Source organism: Lissotriton helveticus, chromosome 12 (genome assembly GCF_964261635.1).
Source record: "Lissotriton helveticus chromosome 12, aLisHel1.1, whole genome shotgun sequence".
Taxonomy (NCBI): Eukaryota; Metazoa; Chordata; class Amphibia; order Caudata; family Salamandridae; genus Lissotriton; species Lissotriton helveticus.
Genome location: NC_136073.1, coordinates 77,526,245 through 77,546,840, shown reverse-complemented (window position 1 = coordinate 77,546,840; position 20,596 = coordinate 77,526,245). Strand labels below are relative to the sequence as shown.

Genomic DNA, 20,596 nt, shown 5'->3' with positions numbered 1-20,596 from the left:
ACCGCAGCATTAAAATAACGGGTTAAAATTGGGGCCCATAGAGACGTTTCATGTTTGTAAAAATCCATGGGTACCCCATCAGGCCCAGGTGCTTTTCCCCCCTTACTGTTTTTAATTGCCTCTGTGACTTCACTCAAAGTTAAAAACAACTGCATTTTCTGCCATTTAAAACATGATACTGTGTCTATATTAAAAGTAGACCCATCTAAATTAAGATCAGAGTTAAAAATCTCTGAGAAATGCGCAATCCATTCAAGGCAGCTAACATGGGAACTGACCTCAGGGGTATTATCATTCTTTAAGAATGGGCCATTAATAGTTTCCCAGAAGAGTTTATGATTTTTAGTTGCAGAGGCCATATCAAGTTTATGCCAGGCATCGTTTTGCAACTCCTTTTACCTGGTTGCCAGGGCCAACTTATAATTAACCCGTTCTTCTCTAACTCTTTCTTTATCTCTAGGCTTAACATCAAGTACTCTTTTTAGCCTATTTAGGGTCTGGGCACAATGTTTGTCAAACCACACAGTTTTATTTCTTTTAGGCTTTCTGTTTCTTATTAACAAAGAATTTTCAACTGTGCATGTAATTTTCAAAAAATTAGAAAGAACGGCTGGCGCTATCACATTTGGTGCAAGGCAGTAATCAACCTCTTTGGGACATTTACAAATAACATCCTTCGTTAGTTTATTAGGGTCAATTTTAGTCCATTTAATTCTCATGCCATTTGGTCGTACAGCAGAGATCCCATGGACAGACCTGCCGTGCACAACGGTTTTTGGGCCCCAACCCATTAACTCTACTGAAATGCTATTGTGATCACTCACAGGCTGCTCTATTACCCAGACATTAGAGAAAACGGATCCATTAGACACCAGAATATGGTCAATATTCGATTGGGCATCTCTCCCTCTAAATGTTGGGCACTTTTCATTACTTTTATTCTTTGTGCATTCGAGCAGCTCCAAATTTAATTTGGCTATCAAGTTATTCAGTGCGCTGCCATAATTACTGTGCGGGAAATGATTAACAAAAGCACTGTCACCCCCTGCATATTCTTCATGATGACCACAAATCCCCTTCCGAGCGTGACTACAAGCTTGAATGTTAAAATCACCTGTCCACAGTATTGCAAAGTTATTTTTTGAAAGAGCAATTGCAGCTTCAATAGCACATTCAACATCTGGGACAATCTTATCCCGATTAGGACCCACAATATTATTGTAAAAGTTCACAATAATTAAATCCTTACCATGACTGTGTGTTAGCCGCAAAACAGACGCATGCTGACACACTACTGTATGTCCCCCAACATAAAATTCCATTAATTTTGTCGAAATCAGAGTCAATAGGCCTCCCTTTGCTCTGCCAGCCTTAGATGCTACTGCTGCCACGCTATAGGAGGTATAACCTTCCACTTGGATTTGTTCTCTATGCCATGTCTCTTGTAAGCATATTATATCATAACCACATGTAATAAAATTTTCCCAGAACGGGGTACATAATTTTGCAACAATTCCCGCTATATTCCAGGTAGTAATTACAAGGGAGTCAGCATAACTGGCTCCTGTACCTTCAAGGTGGTTAGACAAAGATGATGCTTCTAGGCTTACAGTCGCATTAACGTTGACGTTGACATTTGTCACAGTTACATCATTATCTATGTCATTATCTATGCATGACTCATTATTGGGCAAAATTAACTTTGGCTCGATTACAGCTTTTACACAATTTTCGTCCCCCAACTCTTTTTCCAAAATTACTGTGTCACCCATTGCAGCACTTTCAAAGTGCGGGCCAAAGGTGGAGCATTCAGTCAATCATTCTCCTCTAATGAGTTGAACAACTGAAATCTATTAGAGATTGGAACCAAAAAGTTGTCATATACATTAGAGAGTAAAGGGGGGAAAATGGGAGCACCATTAGGACAATTGATATGGGCAGCTCTTGGGTGCTGGAAGGTATGTGTAGTAATTTGTCTTCCTGACTGATTCCTATAAAAATAATCGAGTGGGAACAGCGTGGTGTTATATTCATGATTCGATGGCATCGGTGCATGCATAATCGAATCTCTCGCCCATTCTGTAGTCCTAAAATCTATAATTATACAGTCTCCATTTATCTCCTTTTTATTTGGTCCCACCCAACCTACCCTCTGTGTAGTTGTAATCTCATCTGCCCCTCGTATTGGGAAGCCACAATTTTTCACCAACCAGTGCAGAGTTTTATTTTTTAGGGTTTCCTGATTTTCAAATTGGGTGGGCAGCAATTTAGGAACATTAGCGAGGATCGCTACATATGGTCTACATTCGGGTGGCAAATTAATAGTGGCTGGGATGATGTTGTTAATGTTGCGCCTTAGTACTGGCAAGCTCTTATTATTATGGACGGGGTTGCTGGTACTCCTCTGACCCCCAATTACTTTCTGCCCATCTACTATGTTAGGGGCGATGGTTGCTGGCCTCTGCATTCCACTTACAGATGTTACCAAATTTGCCACCATAGTGGACGCACTTGGGATACAAGTTGCCGGACTTGGTCTGTTTTTGCTCATGCTCCCAGGAAGTACATTAGTTGTGTGGGATCTGGCTTGCGTGCCCAGATGTTCTAGGACATCCAAATTGGCTATGCCCAGTTTTTCTAGATTCTCTACTTTTTTACTTAAAGTTTCTAGAGATACCATCACTGGTGCAATATAGGTTTTTACCATTTTGTCAAGATATTTTACAAGTACCTCAAAATTAGTTGGAGTTAGTATTTCCTTTGAATGTGTATCCTTTATGTGTGTGCTTCCACTATTCCAGTGTGTCTCACCCTCTCTTTCGTAAATTTCTGAGGTTTGTAAAGCTCTCTTCTTTTTCCTTCTGTATGTTTTACCCTGTTTGTTAATTATCAACCTTTTTCGACTTTGGGTAGATTTCCTTTTAGATGGTGCAGGGTCACAATCGATTTCGCTACTTGACAAACTGATGTCACTAGTTTGTGCAATTGAAATAATGGCATTAGTGTCACAAATACCCAATTCCCCTATGTCTATAGGCATATCATTCTGCGTTAGGGGCTGTGGTGTTATACTAGCTGACAAGTCAGGTGATATTGAAAGTCTGCTCTCCCTAACACAGAACACAGTAGGTTCTAAGGGTTGTGCTACATCAGGTTGGATTGGATCATACTTTGGCAAACCTGCAAAAGATTCCAACAGTAGGGAGTCATGGGATATTGTTGTTTCATTAGTAACACTAACATGTGTGGTAGTATTTTTTGGCGATTGACTTATTAAACACATACTAGCTGGTAGGGAAAGTCTCCTTTCTGTATGTTCGATAGCATTTACAACAACCCCAATTGTCTGTTGCAGCATTCTGTCAATTGCAGTTAAGGTGGGTAAAGGAGTTGGCACCAATGTTTGTTTTCTTGTAGCAGAACGTGTGTGCATAGGTGTTTTTCTTACCATCGCTCTGCTTTTGCTTTTACCCTCCATCAGGAATATAACAGGCCGTTAATCTTTTGTAGTCAGACACAATGTAGGATTACCCTGGATACGTAAGTATTTAAGAAATGCCAAAGAGGGTAGCCCGGCCCGGTCTCCTGCGGTCTCTGAGGGCCTCAGAGGGTCCGCCCTTTGCCCGGGCTTAGCCCGGCGCGTCCTGCGCGCGTCCTCGCGAGATGAGGAAGGAGTTCTGACTCTAAGCGCCTCCTGGCGCTTCGCGCTGACGCTGGGGGAGGCGACCTCGCCACAGGGCTGCTGGGAGTAGTGGTTCCTGGTGCTCCCGACCGGCGGAGCCAAGCCCGGCCAGCCGGAAGTGCTGGATGGAACGCTGCGGCGGAGCTAAGCCCGGCCGCCCCTCGGACCCTGGGGGCAGGCTTCACGCCACAAAGGAGCCTCGGGAAGCTGGAGGTAGGCTCGAATGATACCACACGCACAGGGGCTGCCACTGGGTCCTCGGCAGGAGTTCTGACTTTAAGCGCCACCTGGCGCTGCGCGCTTACGCTGGGGGAGGCGACCTCGCCACAGGGCTGCTGGGAGTAGTGGTTCCTGGTGCTCCCGACCGGCGGAGCTAAGCCCGGCCAGCCGGAAGTGCTGGATGGAACGCTGCGGCGAAGCTAAGCCCGGCCGCCCCTCGGACCCTGGGGACAGGCTTCACGCCACAAAGGAGCCTCGGGAAGCTGGAGGTAGGCTCGAATGATACCACACGCACAGGGGCTGCCACTGGGTCCTCGGCAGGAGTTCTGACTTTAAGCGCCTCCTGGCGCTGCGCGCTGACGCTGGGGGAGGCGACCTCGCCACAGGGCTGCTGGGAGTAGTGGTTCCTGGTGCTCCTGACCGGCGGAGCCAAGCCCGGCCAGCCGGAAGTGCTGGATGGAACGCTGCGGCGGAGCTAAGCCCGGCCGCCCCTCGGACCCTGGGGGCAGGCTTCACGCCACAAAGGAGCCTCGGGAAGCTGGAGGTAGGCTCGAATGATACCACACGCACAGGGGCTGCCACTGGGTCCTCGGCAGGAGTTCTGACTTTAAGCGCCTCCTGGCGCTGCGCGCTGACGCTGGGGGAGGCGACCTCGCCACAGGGCTGCTGGGAGTAGTGGTTCCTGGTGCTCCCGACCGGCGGAGCCAAGCCCGGCCAGCCGGAAGTGCTGGATGGAACGCTGCGGCGGAGCTAAGCCCGGCCGCCCCTCGGACCCTGGGGGCAGGCTTCACGCCACAAAGGAGCCTCGGGAAGCTGGAGGTAGGCTTGAATGATACCACACGCACAGGGGCTGCCTACTGCTCTTTACCCCAATTCTCCGACATTGGGGTGTTTGAAATATGATGTTTACAATTTTTAGATTTTAATTCAAGTATATTTTGATATAAATGTTAAATAATCTTATTGGCAAATGTTATGGGGATACCCTGATAAAGTGATTAATTGTAGCGTATGGGATGCTTTTTCTCATATTGTTCATTAGGTATTTTAGCGGTATGCTGTAGTGCAGTGTGTTTTTTTTTTGCTTTTGCTTTTAACTTTATGTATGTATTGTATTTGTTTGTGTACTTTTATGTGTGAAAAGACTGAATAAAGTGTTTGATGATGATCCCCATAAATGCCTGTATCTTTGCCTACCAAACTCCAGAATTCCTGACAAGTATAAACATTGCCGGACCTTTTACACAAGCTTTGAAGGATTGAGAGACAATTCGGGCATGAAGAATAGCACGTTCAGCAGGAGTACCTCTCAAGAGGAATAGAGAGAACAGTAGCGTGAGACAAGGGAGAACCATCTACCAGTGCTCTGATTTCTGTCTTTGAGGACCCCTCTACAGAGAGAACCAAAAGCTAGACAAAGAGAGAGCTTCGGAGGAAAATAAATTGGCTATTGAGGAGTGAAAGAATGTGTTGGTTCGAGAGCTGAACCTGAGAGATCTGGACTTGAAAGCCAGGATCGCGGAGTCCAGCACAGATGGTGGCTGCATATTTTCAGTGTCCTCTGAGAAAAGAGTGCACATACCCAAGGGTCAAGTGCCTGATTATGGAGTGGGAGATGACATATATCGGTGTTTGAAGCCTATGAAATAGCTTTGCAGATACAAGATCCTGGAGGAGGATGGGGTCGACATATCCCAAATGGAGGGAGGGACGCCCCACTGGCCCTAGAAGGGAGTGTCAGCTCTCTGACACAAGGGAACTTGCTTAGCAAGCGGACAGCTAGGCTAGCACCAGGTTCCACAAAAACCTCCCTGGTGGGAGTCTGCCAAGGATTGGCAGGGTCCTCACCAGAAAAAGGAGGGCAAGAGGTGGGTGGAGGAGGGGACAAAAACAAAAAAAGTAAGTTGTTCTCTAAAGGGCCTCAAACTAGCCCCACAGCTCAGGGTTCCCATCACCCTGCTGAGAAGAAGAAGTGGCTCTCTGCTGTTAAGACTGAAGGGAAGGCACCCCTGAAGTGCTTTGAGTGCCAACAAGAAACGCACTAAAATGGAGATGCCAAGTGTCCCAAATGGGCACAGCCCCACACTGGTGGACAGCCACTGAGGTTGGCTAGTATTGCGCTTGGGGAGGTGTTGGTCCCAGCTAGTGGTTTAGTTGGAGCTGTGGTTACCCTAGTGTACCTGGGTGACAGTGAAATGACAAAAGAAGAATCCAAATGATTGGGTTCAGAGACCTAGTTTATATGTTGGTCACTGAATATACTCTTTCAGTACAGACCAAACAAGAAAGAAAAATTTCTTTCTAGTGTCCCCTCACTCACCGGGGTTTCCCCACGGTGACATGCTTCATCATTGGGGCCATCCCAGTTCTCTACGAAAAGGGGCGTGCTGCGACTAGCGAACTACGCAGGAGCACTTTAATCTTGAAAGACTATGTGTGGTGTGAGAGTGAGAAAGTGAGTGGATGGGTGTGATGTTTAAAAATACCGTGCTAGTGGGCCTCAACAATTTTATTTAGCTCCTAGGTAGGTATATTAAAAGGGGTCTAACACTGCAAATTAGCCTTTAATTTGGGCAAAAACGGTGTATGGTCAACATGTTTCAAGCTCCCCAAGCTTTTCGTCAGGACCATACAGGGGCCAGCCCTGTATTCTCCACTCTTATATATACCTGATGTGGTTTATAAAATTTGTTAAAAAGTAATAACGCTGTTAACTATAAAAACATGCGTGTGATACATACGATTTGTACTTTAGCGTTGTGCCTGTAAGAAGAACACAATATTAGTGACAAAATTTCCCCCCATGACGGAAGGGTATCACACATTCCATTCACGACTAATTTCGAGTGTCGAGTGTCTCATGTGCACCATATTGGTGCGTGCACGCTTTCCAGTCCAGGGCATGCGTGAAATAAAAACGTGGTTTGTGAATTCACACATGTAAACAACACAGGACTTGATGTGACTATAGACAAGACATACAAAACATATAGGTATTCATGGCAAAAGAGATATTTACATATAATGGTGCTTAATAGCACTTCATGGTCTTGGGTGGGGGCAGGATCACCTCATGGAAAACATTGCTGTTGAATGTAAGGTAAAAAACAGCGTTTTTCAAAATCTGTTCACCCGTTATCAATCGTGCTCGAAAAGAAATTCCGAGAAAACGATCCTTTCAGCATGCAGGATTTAAACTTTGCTCTGTATTCCGCTGGGTCCATCTCAATGGGGATTATCACTAACGTGTCATCCGCATACGAGATTGTCTCAAAGCCACAAGATCTAATAATGGTGGCCAGCGGTGCCACATAGATGTTGAATAATGTGGGGCTTAAGATGGAGCCCTGCGGGACCCCCTTGTCTACTACGTGGTATGCGAGACAAATGTGTATAGTTGGACACATTGTGTTCTATAGTTAAGAAAGCTCTGCAGCCACGTCCAGGCCTAACCTTCAACACCAATCTCCCACAACCTGTCCAACAGGACACGATGGGAGATGGTGTCAAAGGCTGCCGATAGATCATGGAGCACCAGCAAGGTGGGTGTCCCTCTATCCAGTGACATCCTGATGGTATCCATGACCTCCACCAATGCCGCTTCCGTGCTATGGGCTGCACAGAAATCTGAATGCGATGGGTCCAATAAACAATGCTGCTCCAGGTATCCCGTAAGTTGTTTGTTTACCAGAGTCTCCATGACCTTCAAACTGCTAGGGAGGAGGGATATAGGTCTATAGTTTTGCAGGTCCGCCGGGTCTGCCAATGTCTTCTTCATCAGAGGTTTCCTATGCTCTTTTTTCCATTTCCTCGGAAATACGGCCGTAGAAAAGGAAACGTTGCAAACCTCGGCTAGCGAGGAAGCTAAAATTGGGGCAAGTTCCGCCATTATGAAAGGCACCGCTGGGTCTAAGGGGGCACCTGATTTCATCCGTGCCAGCACCGCTTCCACTTGCTCTGTGGTGTTAGAAGTGAAAGCGTCGAGCCTAGGTACTGTGGGATCTCTCCCCAAAGGGGCTAACCCCATCGGTGATGCTCCTTCCGCCAAGGAGCTGTAGATCTGGTCTACCTTGTCCCTGAAATGATTTGCTAAGTCATCACATAGCGTTTGTGTCAGGGGAATAGAGGGACTGTTAGCTTTAGGGTTTGTGAACTCTTTGAGTATTTTAAAGAGCTCCTTCAAAGAGTTCTTTGCCTCCCGTATTCGCGAGCCTAGGTGGTCTCTTCTTGCTAGATTACAGTTTGTTAAATAGGCCTTATGAGCTACTGAAAAGGCCAGTTTGTCCTCTGGCCGCTTGGTTTTCCTCCATTTTCTTTGTCTGCCTCTACTCCGGGCCTTTTCCTTCTTAAGACTTTCCGAATACCAAGGGGTTGAAGCCGCCCTTTCCTGCATTCGTACTACCCTGAGTGGCGCAATGATATTTAGCGTGTCTCCAATCGAGGCCTCCTATTTTCCTAAGGCATTATCACTTACCTCTCCTATCCCAAAGAAGGGGGATATAAAAGCCTGACTAAATGCCGTAGGGGTGACTTTCCTCCAGGCTCTTCGAGGACTCACTCTACTTTGGAGCTGGCTTCCTCTATCCGCTCTACTAATGGTGAATTTAAGCGCAAAATGGTCGGTCCAAGTTAGTGGCCACAGGGATTATTCTGCTAAGCCTATGTTTGCAAAGATGTTGTCCAGAGTATGCCCTGCGATGTGAGTGGGTTCGTGGATTCTTGGAGAAAGACCTAGCGACTCCATGGTTGACAGCAAACATTTCGTAATCTGCATTAGAGGGGTCATCTAGATGGTGATTAAAGTCACCAACTTAGAAAAAGAGCTCGGATTGAAGGACATACGGTGCCAGGGTCTCCAATAATGAGGTTATGGTTAGTCTCTTTGTGTTGTCCCTCCTCCAGAAGACGGTGATATTTTTGGACCTCATCACAGCTGGTAAAAGATCTTGGTTGTTGAGGATAACAGGGTCTGAGACGTCACTGAGCAGAGCACCAGATTTGGTGGAAGTGGTGCAGGTGTCAGCATCGATAGTGGCACCAAGGCTGGCAACCAAAGAAGTACCTCTGGAAACCTCACTGTCGGGCTTGAGGACTGAGGTTCCAGTGCAAGAAGCAAGGGATACAAAGCCGGGGAGAATCATTATTGCGCTAAAGGGACATGTGGCTTCAGAGGAAAGTCGCTGATCAGAGATCCATAAGGTCCCATGGCGACAAGAGACGCTCCAAATGGGAGAGCTGCTCTCTTGAATAGTTCCATTATAGTTTGCCTGAAGGAGACTGGATCTGCACCAGACAACGGAAACTCCCGATAAGTTGGCACCAACATCAATGGTGCCAGTCAGTGATGTCAGTGACAGGTGTGGGGAACTCTCCACCAGTTCAGGGTCTGAGGACGAAGGAGCCAGGGAATGCCTTACCTTTAGATTTTGAGCTTCTCTGAGAAGAGGAGTGCTTCTTTCTTTTCTTAAGATGCATCCTTTTCTCCTTGGAAGACTTAGAAGACAGTGAAGAGCAAGAAGGAGACTTGGATCTGTCCCTTGTCCTGGAACAAGACCTCATTCTCTGGTGACCCCTTTGATCTTCTTCAGCCAAGCCATGAAGAGCTTGGCTCTATACTTTGTGATGGTCTTAGGGTCCATTGGGAGGCAGAGAGCACAAAAATATGTGTTATGCTTCAAAGTAAGTCTCTGAAGACAGTACTCTGATGACACTATTTGAAAACGGACGTTTTCGGTGGGGACGTTATTCCTACAATACACAAAACAATTTTATTAAGAAGCTTCGGACCCACATCAAATGCCATGGAAAAAAACAGAACTGACATCAGAGCACCAGGCGGGGCAATTTATACATCTACAGAGGTGAAGGCCACACCAATCCAGGTGTCGATTCGGATCAGTGCCACATGCCAGAGAGATATTTTAGAAGTTTCCAGGTCCAGTCAGGTGCCTGGGATATTAATAGTTGAGAAATCTGCAGGTAGAAGTACCCATCAGTAACTAAATTATTCAAGTTTCACCTGGTAAACTAATATACCACCAACTAAGTCTTTCCTTTGCTATTCTGTTCTACTGTTAAAGAGCTCAGTGCTAACGTATCTATTTTCTTCTGCTGCCCATGCAGCTAAGTACATGCTGTATAAATATCAACTTAAATGCTAAACCTAATCCTAATTCTAGCCCTATCTCTATCCTAACCAGGCAGTGCATGGATCAATTACTATAAGCACAGTAGGTTCTTTAAGTCAAGCAGTTCATATGGGGGTCCTGATGCTGGAACAGCAGATGATACTGCATGTGAAGCATATTTATCAAGCTGAAGGAAAGGGGGCTATCATGGGTGTTTTTTAGCTGTATGAGGAAAGAATGAGGTAAACTAATACATTTTAGGTTCAAGTAATGAAAGAGCAGTTGGGGCTAGTCATCAAAATGAAAACTCTCATCCACATTAATCCCAAATAATGCCAGGTACTAATGCATATCCCAGAACGAGGTTACCTGTGAGAAGATGAGCACCCTGTGTCCCTGATCCTTCAGCTTTCGCAGCATCTTCTGGAGTAGCATGAGTTTCCCAGAAGATTTGATGAGGGCGCTTCCTTCGTATGCTCCGCTGGGCAGCTTGGGGGATTCCTAATCAGACAAAGTTAAGAATCATTAATAACATCAACAAGATATTCATCAAGAAGATAGACTTGACTACCTTTAACTGCCTGTGACACAGAACACAACCATCTGACAGTTCGGTTATTCCCTAAGGAGTCATTTGAACCTTTTCTGAATTACAAATGAGAACTATGTTTAATATTAACAGTTCACAATGAAACTCTTACTTAGAGTTAATGGAGACTCTTAAAATGATTGAGGATTGGGCCAGTCCTTAATGCTGCCTAAAAGGGTAAATCGACCTTCACAGAAGAAAAACAAAGATTTATAGCTGTTTGAGAATATTTTTTATTAGTGTATTAAGGGTGAGACACTACATATTCTGTTGTTCATATGCTAAAATATCAAACAGTACTGAAAAACACAACCAAAAATAAAACACACATCTACAAGGAGAGAAAGGTACTTACTTTTAACTTTCATTATCAACCATGGGAATATTCAATGAATTTATGACCACTGAATATATCTAACCTTATGGGGCTCTCTAAGCATTTTTTCAATACACATCCTATTGTTTATACATAAAGAACAAGTTACTTCCCTTCTGTAAAGCTGATGGATACTCCAACTAACCACAGATTCCTCACCTTTAGAATATACCCCAGCCGTTAGACTGGATCTGGACGTTTTCACAGCAGTGCTTTCACGTGCTACTAGGTGGTACCATGCAGTTTTGCACTGGCCTCATTCTCCCCCAGGAAGTGACAAAGCAGAGCTGCATATAAGCGCTGCCCTTTGCACATCCATACAGGTTATTCGTTCCATGCTTTCAGATGGGTAGCATAAAAATTGTAGGTAACAGTTTGCAGAGCTCTAATTTGGGACCTTCGAGAATGTAAACAATAGGCCACTCCACAGAATAGAGAGGTGAAAAGGCAGAGATGAATGTGCTAAAATAGAATATCCACGAGAAAAACGTTACAGCAGCTAAATAACTTGTTCTTCTGATGGACGCTTCTAACCACAAATGTCTTTTCTTCAGAATAGATGCTAAATCAGTACCTCCCAAAGGTGGAGTGTCTGCGGAGTGGACTCATATCAAAGAGTCCTGCAAGACCGAACAGGCAAAATGCCCTTCCTGTTGTCAAGGCAGTAGTGCTTCATGGACGTATGGACTTACACCTCAAGTCGTGGCCTGAGAGATGTCAGTAACAGGCAGTCCATGTGCCAGTGCAGTGATAGAAGCCTTGGCCCTGGTGGGAAGGTCCTGTCAGGGTTCTCCCCACTGCCGGAGGATGCCCTGTGCCACATTGGGGTGCAACTACCATTTGTTAACTGCCAAGACCCGCAAGCGTGGATTGTCTGCTCTGGCGTTTAAACATCCCACCAGGGGGGGGTCAAGTTAATGGAGATGCCTGGATGCTGAAGCCAACTCCAGAGGCGCAGGGCCTTTTGGCGCAGAAACCAGACCTCACTCCATCCTTCTATTGTACTGCCATATGCCAGTGGTGTTGTCCGTGAGGACCTGCAACAGTCTTCTCTGTATGGACAGCAGGAAAGCCTTCAATGTCAGCAGATTTCCCACAACTCCAACTGATTGATGTGAGCCAGGTTTCCACTGCGCAGTAGAGTCCTCTGACCTCCACCTCCCCAGAATACCTTCTCAAACCAGCAGTGATCCATTCATCGTCACTATCATCTCTGGGTGGGGAAGAGAGGAGGGTCTGCCGCTGGTCAGGTTGTAGCCAAGCAGCTACCACTGCAGATCTTGTGCAGTGTCCCTAAAACCTGGATGATATACAACAGATTTTCCTGGTGCTGGGACCACTGAGACTTCAGATTCAACTGCAGAGCTGACATGTGCCACCCGGCTAATAAGCCTTGGAAGTGCTTGGCGGATTTCCAGGACTGAGGCTGAAACATTGGGATCATAACCTGAATGTCCTTGACTCATTGTGGCAGGGAAAAGCCATAAACAGCACAGTGTCCAAGAAAGCTCCTATAAAAGTAGTGTTTGTGAAGGAATTAGGTGTGACTTAGGTTCATGGATTTAGAACCCCAAAGATGTCAGGATATCTGCTATGGTCTGGAGGTGGTGTACGACTGACTGTGGTGAGCCCACCCCACCTTAAACAGCCAGTCATTAAGGTAGGTAGAAACCTGTATCCCTAATCTCTGAAGATGAACACTCGAGGGGTGCTGATAACGTTGAATGGGAGCATGACAAACTGAAAATGGTCCTGAACAGCCTTGAACCTCAGATTTCTAGGCACATTTAACTAAGCTTCCTGCATGTACAAGGTCACTATCCAGTTATACATGTGTAGGGCAGGCAGAACCTAGGCCAATGTGAACATTTTAACTTTGAACTTTTCCAGGAAGGCGTTTAGAGGGTTGAACATCTAGATATGGTTGAAGTCCACCATCCTTCTACGGCACAAGGAAATAGTGGGAGTAACATTCCGTCCCTATTTGAAGAAGTGTGGAGAAGTGTGGCTCAATGGTTAGAGCGGCAGACCCTGATGCAGAGATCTAGCCCGGGACCAGAGTTCAATTCCCCGCATCGGCGGGTCTTGGGCTAAAAAATTCCACGGATAATTCTCGCCTCGGTGCCTATTCCAATCATGGAGACCCACTCTGCAACTCTGGGCAATAGCTTGCTTAATCTCCACAACGGCCCCCACAATGCTAAGGATGCCTGGCCTCCACCTTGGGGGTGCCCAGGAGTGGACACCTCACAGGGAAAGCCAGGATGGGTTCCACAGCGGTATTCGTACAAGCGCCTTGAGACCCTTGCGGGTGAGTAGTGCGCTATACAAGTATCAATTTACATTTTACATTTACACTTCCTAGTTCGGAACCTTTATGAAGGCATCTTTGGACTGAAGAGGTCAAACTTCCTAAGGTAAGATGGATAGGTGTTCCTGTGAAGACACTCTGATGTGGTTGGAAGCTGCGGTGGGTCTGAAAGGAACAGAAGGGCATAGCCCTGTTGGACGATCTGGATGATGCATCTATCTGATGTGAAAGAGTGCCACCATTGGAGAAAATGTTTGATCCTGTCTACCACAGGGTGGTCGTGCACCACTAAGGGCAGACTAAAGCAGCTAAGGGGCTCATGCCACAGGAGAGGAAAATTGAGAAGAAGGGTGTCCTGGTGACTTGCATGATGTCTGTTTGATCCCCGTCCTTGGCCACAAAAGGACTGGGGTCACTACTGCAGGACAGAAGAGCCTGTTGCTGTCTATACGCCAACCCTCTAGAGAAGCAATTGAAGGGTCCAAAACTGATGAGAAAACTGTCTGGTAGGGGTGAAACGGCCCAAGAAATGCACCATGTCTTTACTTTTCTACAAGCATTCAAGGACATGATCAGCCTTTTTAGCAAAAAAGGTGGGATTTATCAAAAGACAGTACCTTAAGGGATGCCTGCGATACGCTCACCCCAAACAATCAGTAGTATCCAGACCAGCCCGAATCACATATTTTGCGGCATCTGAGCCACCTTGAATGGTTTGAGCCAAGGAGACCATAATCTCTTCTGGATCTGCCGGCAAAACCTTGTTGGCGATGTCCCAGAGTGCGTATGATTAACACTAGGTTGACCAAAGAGAACAAACGTTTCTCTTCCAGGGGTTGCTCATTTATAGTCATTTATAGTCATAAGCAATGAACAGTCACGCCCATGCAGAAGATCCCAAAACACTTCAAATATATGTATCTTTGTACATATACACAACTGAACATACCTTTCTGTAGAAAGGAGAGCATAATACTTAAAATATTTAAGTTTGCAGCCTATAAAATGCTAAATATATTTTACTTTAATTTGAATTTAAATATTTAATTCAATTTTCATTTGAAAAAAATCTTCCAATTCAATAAAATAGTCACCATTTACATTACAAGCATTGGCAGATTCAGTAGGTCTGGTGAAATAATCGTTTTTATTTTTATTACAGGCATGTGCCACAAAAACAAACAGAACACTTATCATTTAATAAACGTGGTGACAAATGCTTGCAATAAAAGTTTTAAAATTAGAAAAAATATTAACCATCACATATCATTCTAATAGAACACTACGGGTGTTTCCTAGCAGGCAAGCCTACTAAGAACAAGTATAAAAGCCATTTTTAGTTTTAATAAACATCACAGGAAAATATGATTATAATGGGCACCAACAAAAACAAGCATTGGAAATGCAATAGGTCTTGCATTTGTTGGAGCTGGAGCTATTGGCATTGTAAATGGCAATGTTTTGTACTTTGCAATAGGTCTTGTATTTGTTGCAGCTATTCACATTGTAAATGGCAATGTTTTTTATTTATCCATGGGGTTTTATATAGTGCGAACTTAACAGCCTCAGTTGTGAACTTCGATTCATCAAAGTTTTGTGAGCCCTGAAATTTGCACAAGTGCTAACAGTATAAATATGGGCACTGTTTAATAAACAAAGCCACTGCAATACAAGAGCAAAGGTGACCGAGTGACTGCTTCTGGGTTGACGGAGTTGCTTACAGTCACTGCCAGTTAAAGCTAGCAGGCCCGCAACTATGAGTTTATCAAACTTAATGCTATGTTTTCTTATGTTATGCTATGCTATGTTATGCTATGCAATGCTATGTTTTGTTGCATTTTGTTATGCTATGCTATATTTTGTTATGCTATGCTTGGTTTCGTTGTGCTATGCTTTGTTTTGTTGTGCTATGCTATGTTTTGTTATGCTATACTATGCTTTGTTGTGTTTTGCTATGCTATGTTTTGTTTTGTTATGCTATGCTATGCTATATTTTGTTTTGCTATCCAATGCTTTGTTTTGTTATGCTATGGTATGTTTTGTTATGCTATGCTATGCTTTGCTGTGTTGTGTTTTATTATGCTATGCTTTGTTTTGCTATGCTATGTTTTGTTATGCTATGTTTTGTTATGCCATGCTATGCTATGTTTTGTTGTGTTTGGTATGCTATGCTATGTTTTGCTATGATATGATATGTTTGGTTTTGCTATGCTATGTTTTGTTGTGTTTTGTTATGCTATGCTATGTTTTGTTGTGTTTTGCTATATTTTGTTATGCTATGTGTTGTGTTGTGTTATGCTCTGCTATGTTGTGTTATGTTATTCTATGTTTTGTTATGCTATGTGTTGTGTTGTGTTATGCTATGCTATGTTTGGTTATGTTATGCTATGTTTTGTTATGCTATGCTATGTTTTGTTTTGCTATCCTATGCTATGCTATGTTTTGTTGTGTTTTGTTATGCTATGCTTTGTTATGCTATGCTGTTTTGTTGTGTTTTGCTATGCTATGCTTTGTTATTCTATTTTAATAAATACAAACTTTACATTAATTTTTAAATCCAAAAAACAACTTAAAATATTTTAAAATAAATACTAAATATAATACATTTTTATAGATGTTTTAACATTAAATTACATTAATTTATATTTTTAAACAGCTTAAATAATTTAATTTAACATTATTTCTTGTGTCCTTTTTTTAAGTCCCTAGCATTATTTTCTATGGGATGGTGTTGCAGTGCCAATGGTTGACCTTGTATGGTACTGGACTTACTCCAGCTCTGAGCTTGAGTATATTTACTACTTTTCCGGGTCCCTTTTGGCTGTATCAACTTCAGAAGTGCAGTTTGTGAATAAGAAGGTGTTTACTCTTTTGTGGGTGGGTGCATGTCCCTCACAAAACCCTTCCCTAACCCTCCATAAACTGCTCTTTACTCCTTCATCACCCCCGTAGGATGCTGGCTTTTTATGTATTATACCAAAACGAGGGATCCTATGTAGAAAGTCCAGAAAACCCCTGTTGGCTTACAGGGCTCAAATAATAATCCTAAATACTCTCCTTTATGGTAGTGTGGGTGAGCAGTTTATGCTTATCAGAGTGTAGTGTTAATTTATTTGTTGAACACAGAGTCAATAAATGAGGTACACACTCAAGAAGAAACTCGAGACCAATTTAGAAAAATAACAAGTATTTTTATCTTTTAACACCAAGAACTTCGTTGATGGGTAAGCACTTTTCAATATAGCAATTTTAGCAGGTAAGTAAAATGATCACTCAAATACGTTTTTACGCGGTAATGCTTTCCCATGTAGAAAAATACATACACTGCATATGGTTCTTTGCAAATAGTTCTCGAGGGTGCCCTTAAGGACTTAAGCTGCAAGGGAGCCAAGGTCCAAAGCACCACCAGCATTTTGAGTTTACCTGCCCTGCAGTGTCCGGGTGCAGAGGTGCTGAAAGGGTTGGTACCCTTGCGCGCTATGCTGTAGGCAAAGAGGGGGGCCACCTGGAAACAGGCTACAGAGGAGGACTTGGGGACAAGTCAGGGAGCTTTCAACGGCGGGCTCAATTTGTGGGGGTCTTGGGAGCAGAGGAGCACCGTTGGTTGTCGTGGACCCGGACAGGGGAGCTCGGGTAAAGAGGGTTGTGGTCCGCTCATGCCTGTGCGTCAAAGTCACTCAAGGATCTTGGTTAGACCTGCAAAAGAGTGACAAATCAGGACAGCTGGGCCACTCTCAGTGCTGGCATGCTGCTTGGTCTCTGCAATGCTGGAGTCCTGATTGGATTTAAACAAGCTTTAGTTGCAGCAAGGCAGATCCGTTTGGTCTTGGTGTCTCCTCGCTTGAGGGAGACAAATCTGACTCCTGGAGCACGTTAACTTCTTTCTGGGCAGCTGCTGCTGCATCGGTGGACCCGGTGAACAGCAGAATGGTGAACCGGAAATTGAGGTTGGTGCCTGCAATCTGCAAGGAAGTGGCTCCTCTACTTGAAGGGTGATGCTGACGGCTTAGCAAAGTAATGGAGGCCCACTGAGGATTTTGGAGGATGCACAACTGGAGGACAAGTCGAGGTGTTGCAAGTGTCTGGACAGCAGCAGGTAAGCAGGCAGGGTTTTGTGCCATAAGTCCACTAACAGTCCACAGTTCTTGCTTCTTTGGCTCTTCTTGGTCCTCTTCTTTTTTTTAGTCAGTCGAATCTAGGTTCCTGGCGCCAGGGGGCCACCTAAATACTCAATTTATGGGGTGTTAAGGGAAGTGAAGGGTAGTAGCCAATGGGCTATTTACCCTTGGGGTCACTACATCCCCTGTATGACCACTTCCCGTGGGAAGTGGGCATACCCCTGTCCCAGAATTCCTAATTCCACCAAAATCAAAATGGTGGAAGCCTTCCTTCATGGAACACATCAGGCTGCCCACCTTAGGGGTGTGACTGGCCTGGTAGTGCACCATGCCTCCTAGCACAGCTAATTTCCCACCTGCCCTGTTGCCTCAGAGCAGGGGTGACATCTCTCAGGTCAGCTGGGATTGCTTATCAAAGGTGGCAAGGGCTTTGAAGTCCCTGGCCTTGGTATGCAGATCCACTAGTCATCCTGCTATAGGAGGTGTGAACACCTTCCTCCGGAGCAGGCATTGTTTCTGGCCTCAACAAGTGCGGGCTCTCACCTGCAGGGGGTCAGAAAACTGCCTATGATGGCAGGCTGGATGATACGAGTCAGGCAGCACACCAAAAGTCTGGTTGGGAGTTTCAGGGGCACCTTTAAGGTGCCCTCTGGGTGTATGTTTTAATACATTCATTACTGGCATCAGTAGGGATTTTTTAAGACAAGGTTTTTTATACCAAACACCATGAGTTTAAGTGACGCCATCATGTAGCTGGAGAACCTATAATGACCAGTGTCCAGTACATAAAATTAAGACGGCTTCCCTGTTCACTTGTACTATCTAGCAAATGAAATTGACAGCACAGGGGCATAGCTGCTCTTGCACATATGCCCTCACATTTAATATAATGCACCCTGCCTTAGGGCTGTAAAGCCTGCTGTTGGGATGACTTACATATACTGCATGCAGTCAGTGACTGTGCGCATGGCACACAGAGTGTGTGTCATCTTGTGTTTTTACTTTTGTCTGCATCATTTCATGCAGCTTGCAATGGCAGTCTGCATGTGTTTGTTGGTGGGTCCCTTAGAGTGGCACAATGCATGCTACAGCCATTAGGGACCCTCTTTAGAACCCATGCCCTAGGTTCCAGGGGTACCATTTAATAGGTTATTTCTGAGGTGCTAACTGTCTTGACAATTGGGGAACAACTGCTCTGGTACTTTGCTTTAGGGAAAGAGCACTGGCACTGGGGACTTAATTAGCAGTAACACAGTGAACTTCAGCCAAAATTGCATCAAATACCAGGCAAAAAGTGGGGGTGACCATGTCAAAAAGGGGCACTTTCCTACAACCTCTCTCCCCTTCAGTCATAAGTATTCCCCATGTGGAATATCCGCATCAAGGTGGAGATCTTCACACAGAAAAAGATAGGAGGTGGAACCTCCGTACACAAGTTGGTGAAGAGCATTTTGTAGTATGTTTGTAGTATTATCCTAGCACTAAACATTACAAAAATGTATTTTGTGAATAGGTGCCAACAATGATTTTCTTATTTTTTTCACGTTCAAAGTATTTACCCCATAAATGTAGCCAATAATCTAAACCAACAGTCATAAAGCACATTTGACTAAAAACATTCGTTTTTACACTTTTTCCTGAAAAAAAGGGAACTGGAGTCTTGGCTGTTTTCATATCTGAAACTAAACTTACAGGATTTCCTGAACATCCACTGTCCCAATACCACCTGCACCGCTCACTAAGAAGAAGTAGCAAACGCATCAGTAGTTTGCAAATGCAATTTTTACTTGAAATCCCAGATTTAAATCAGGGCGTGTGTGTTCACTAAATGTCTTGAGGCACCTCCTTTACCCAAGCCTCTCTTTCTTCCTTACCCAGCCAGTTTTCCTCAGTCACTATTCTGGCTTTCTTTGGTACCTTATTGTGCCATGTCTGAGGGACAAGGAGGAAGTGTTCCTCTGAGTATAGCAGAGTGAAGCCGGGCAATTACATTCTAGGTTAACTGCTTCAAAAAGAGTGAGGGAGCAAGCATCCTCTATCTCTCCCCACCCCCCCCCGTTTGACCAGGTCAGACGATACCATCGGGCCCCAGATATAGCTGTTCAAGATTCATGATGAAATCACCTCCCTGACTTCCATTGCAGCTCCGATTATAGGCTCTGAGATATCTTGTAACTTGATTGCGGACTACTTCACCACCAAGGTGGAGCAAATATATGCCTCCTTCCCTGCCTCAGCCCGCGATAACTCGGGGAGAACGGAAGGCGGCGTGAATAATGCTATCCCTCAACAACTTCACGAATTTTTGATGCCCAAGCCAGACATTATTAAACAGATAGCTGGGATCATTAAATCCGGATCTCCCAGAGACCCTGGAACCCCCAAAGTGCTTAAAGGTAGCCTGGACCTGCTAGAGCCTCATACCAGACATCTCATTGACCTGTCTGTCAGGTCAGGAGTGGTCCCTACTAGGTGGAAGGAAGCAGTGGTACTTCCCCTACAAAAAAAGCCCCATATCAGTGCAGAAAAACTAGACAACCTTAGACCTATCTCCCTTCTGCCTTATTTTTCTTAAGTGGCGGAAAAAATTGTAAACAATCAACTAACTGAGCATATAGAGAAAAACAACCTCGTACACCCCTCTCAGTCGGGCTTCCGCACCCTCCACTCCACGGAGTCTGCCTTGTTATACTCCATCGAAACCATACGGAGACACGTGGATGATGGAAAAACGGCGGCGCTTATCCTATTGGATTTAAGTGCAGCGTTTGACACGGTTGCTCACCACACACTCCTTCAGGCTTTGAGGAGTGCGGGTGTTATGGATAGAGCGCTCAAGTGGTTGGAATCTTTCCTAACTGAGCGCTCTTTCCAGGACATGCAGGGGGAATTCTACTCCAGAAACATCAAGATGAGGCAGAGGGTGCCCCAGGGCTCGACTCTGAGCCCTACCCTTTTCAATCTATATGTGGCCCCCCTTGCGGACATTGCTGACAAATATGGGATTAGGACTCTGTCCTATGCTGACGACACCCAATTGGTGGTCTCACTGACCCAAACCCAACCTGATGCCGACCTCAATCTCAGACTTTGTTTAGAAAATCTGGCTAGCTGGATGACAAGCAACTGTCTGAGGCTTAACGGCTCCAAGACGGAGGTATTGTTGTTTGGGA

The 20,596-nt window shown here is 44.9% G+C and overlaps 1 protein-coding gene across 8 annotated transcripts in view; it reads right to left on the bottom strand.

Moving 5' to 3' along the window:
- The window catches only part of CHD3 (chromodomain helicase DNA binding protein 3), a 1,139,027-nt gene that overhangs the window by 523,671 nt on the left and 594,760 nt on the right, over nucleotides 1–20,596 (bottom strand). For all 8 annotated transcript variants that reach the window (XM_078670235.1, XM_078670239.1, XM_078670240.1 and 5 more), the window contains exon 20: nucleotides 10,399–10,530. In XM_078670235.1, coding sequence (XP_078526361.1) covers nucleotides 10,399–10,530 — 132 coding nt within the window. The remainder of the gene's footprint in view (nucleotides 1–10,398; nucleotides 10,531–20,596) is intronic.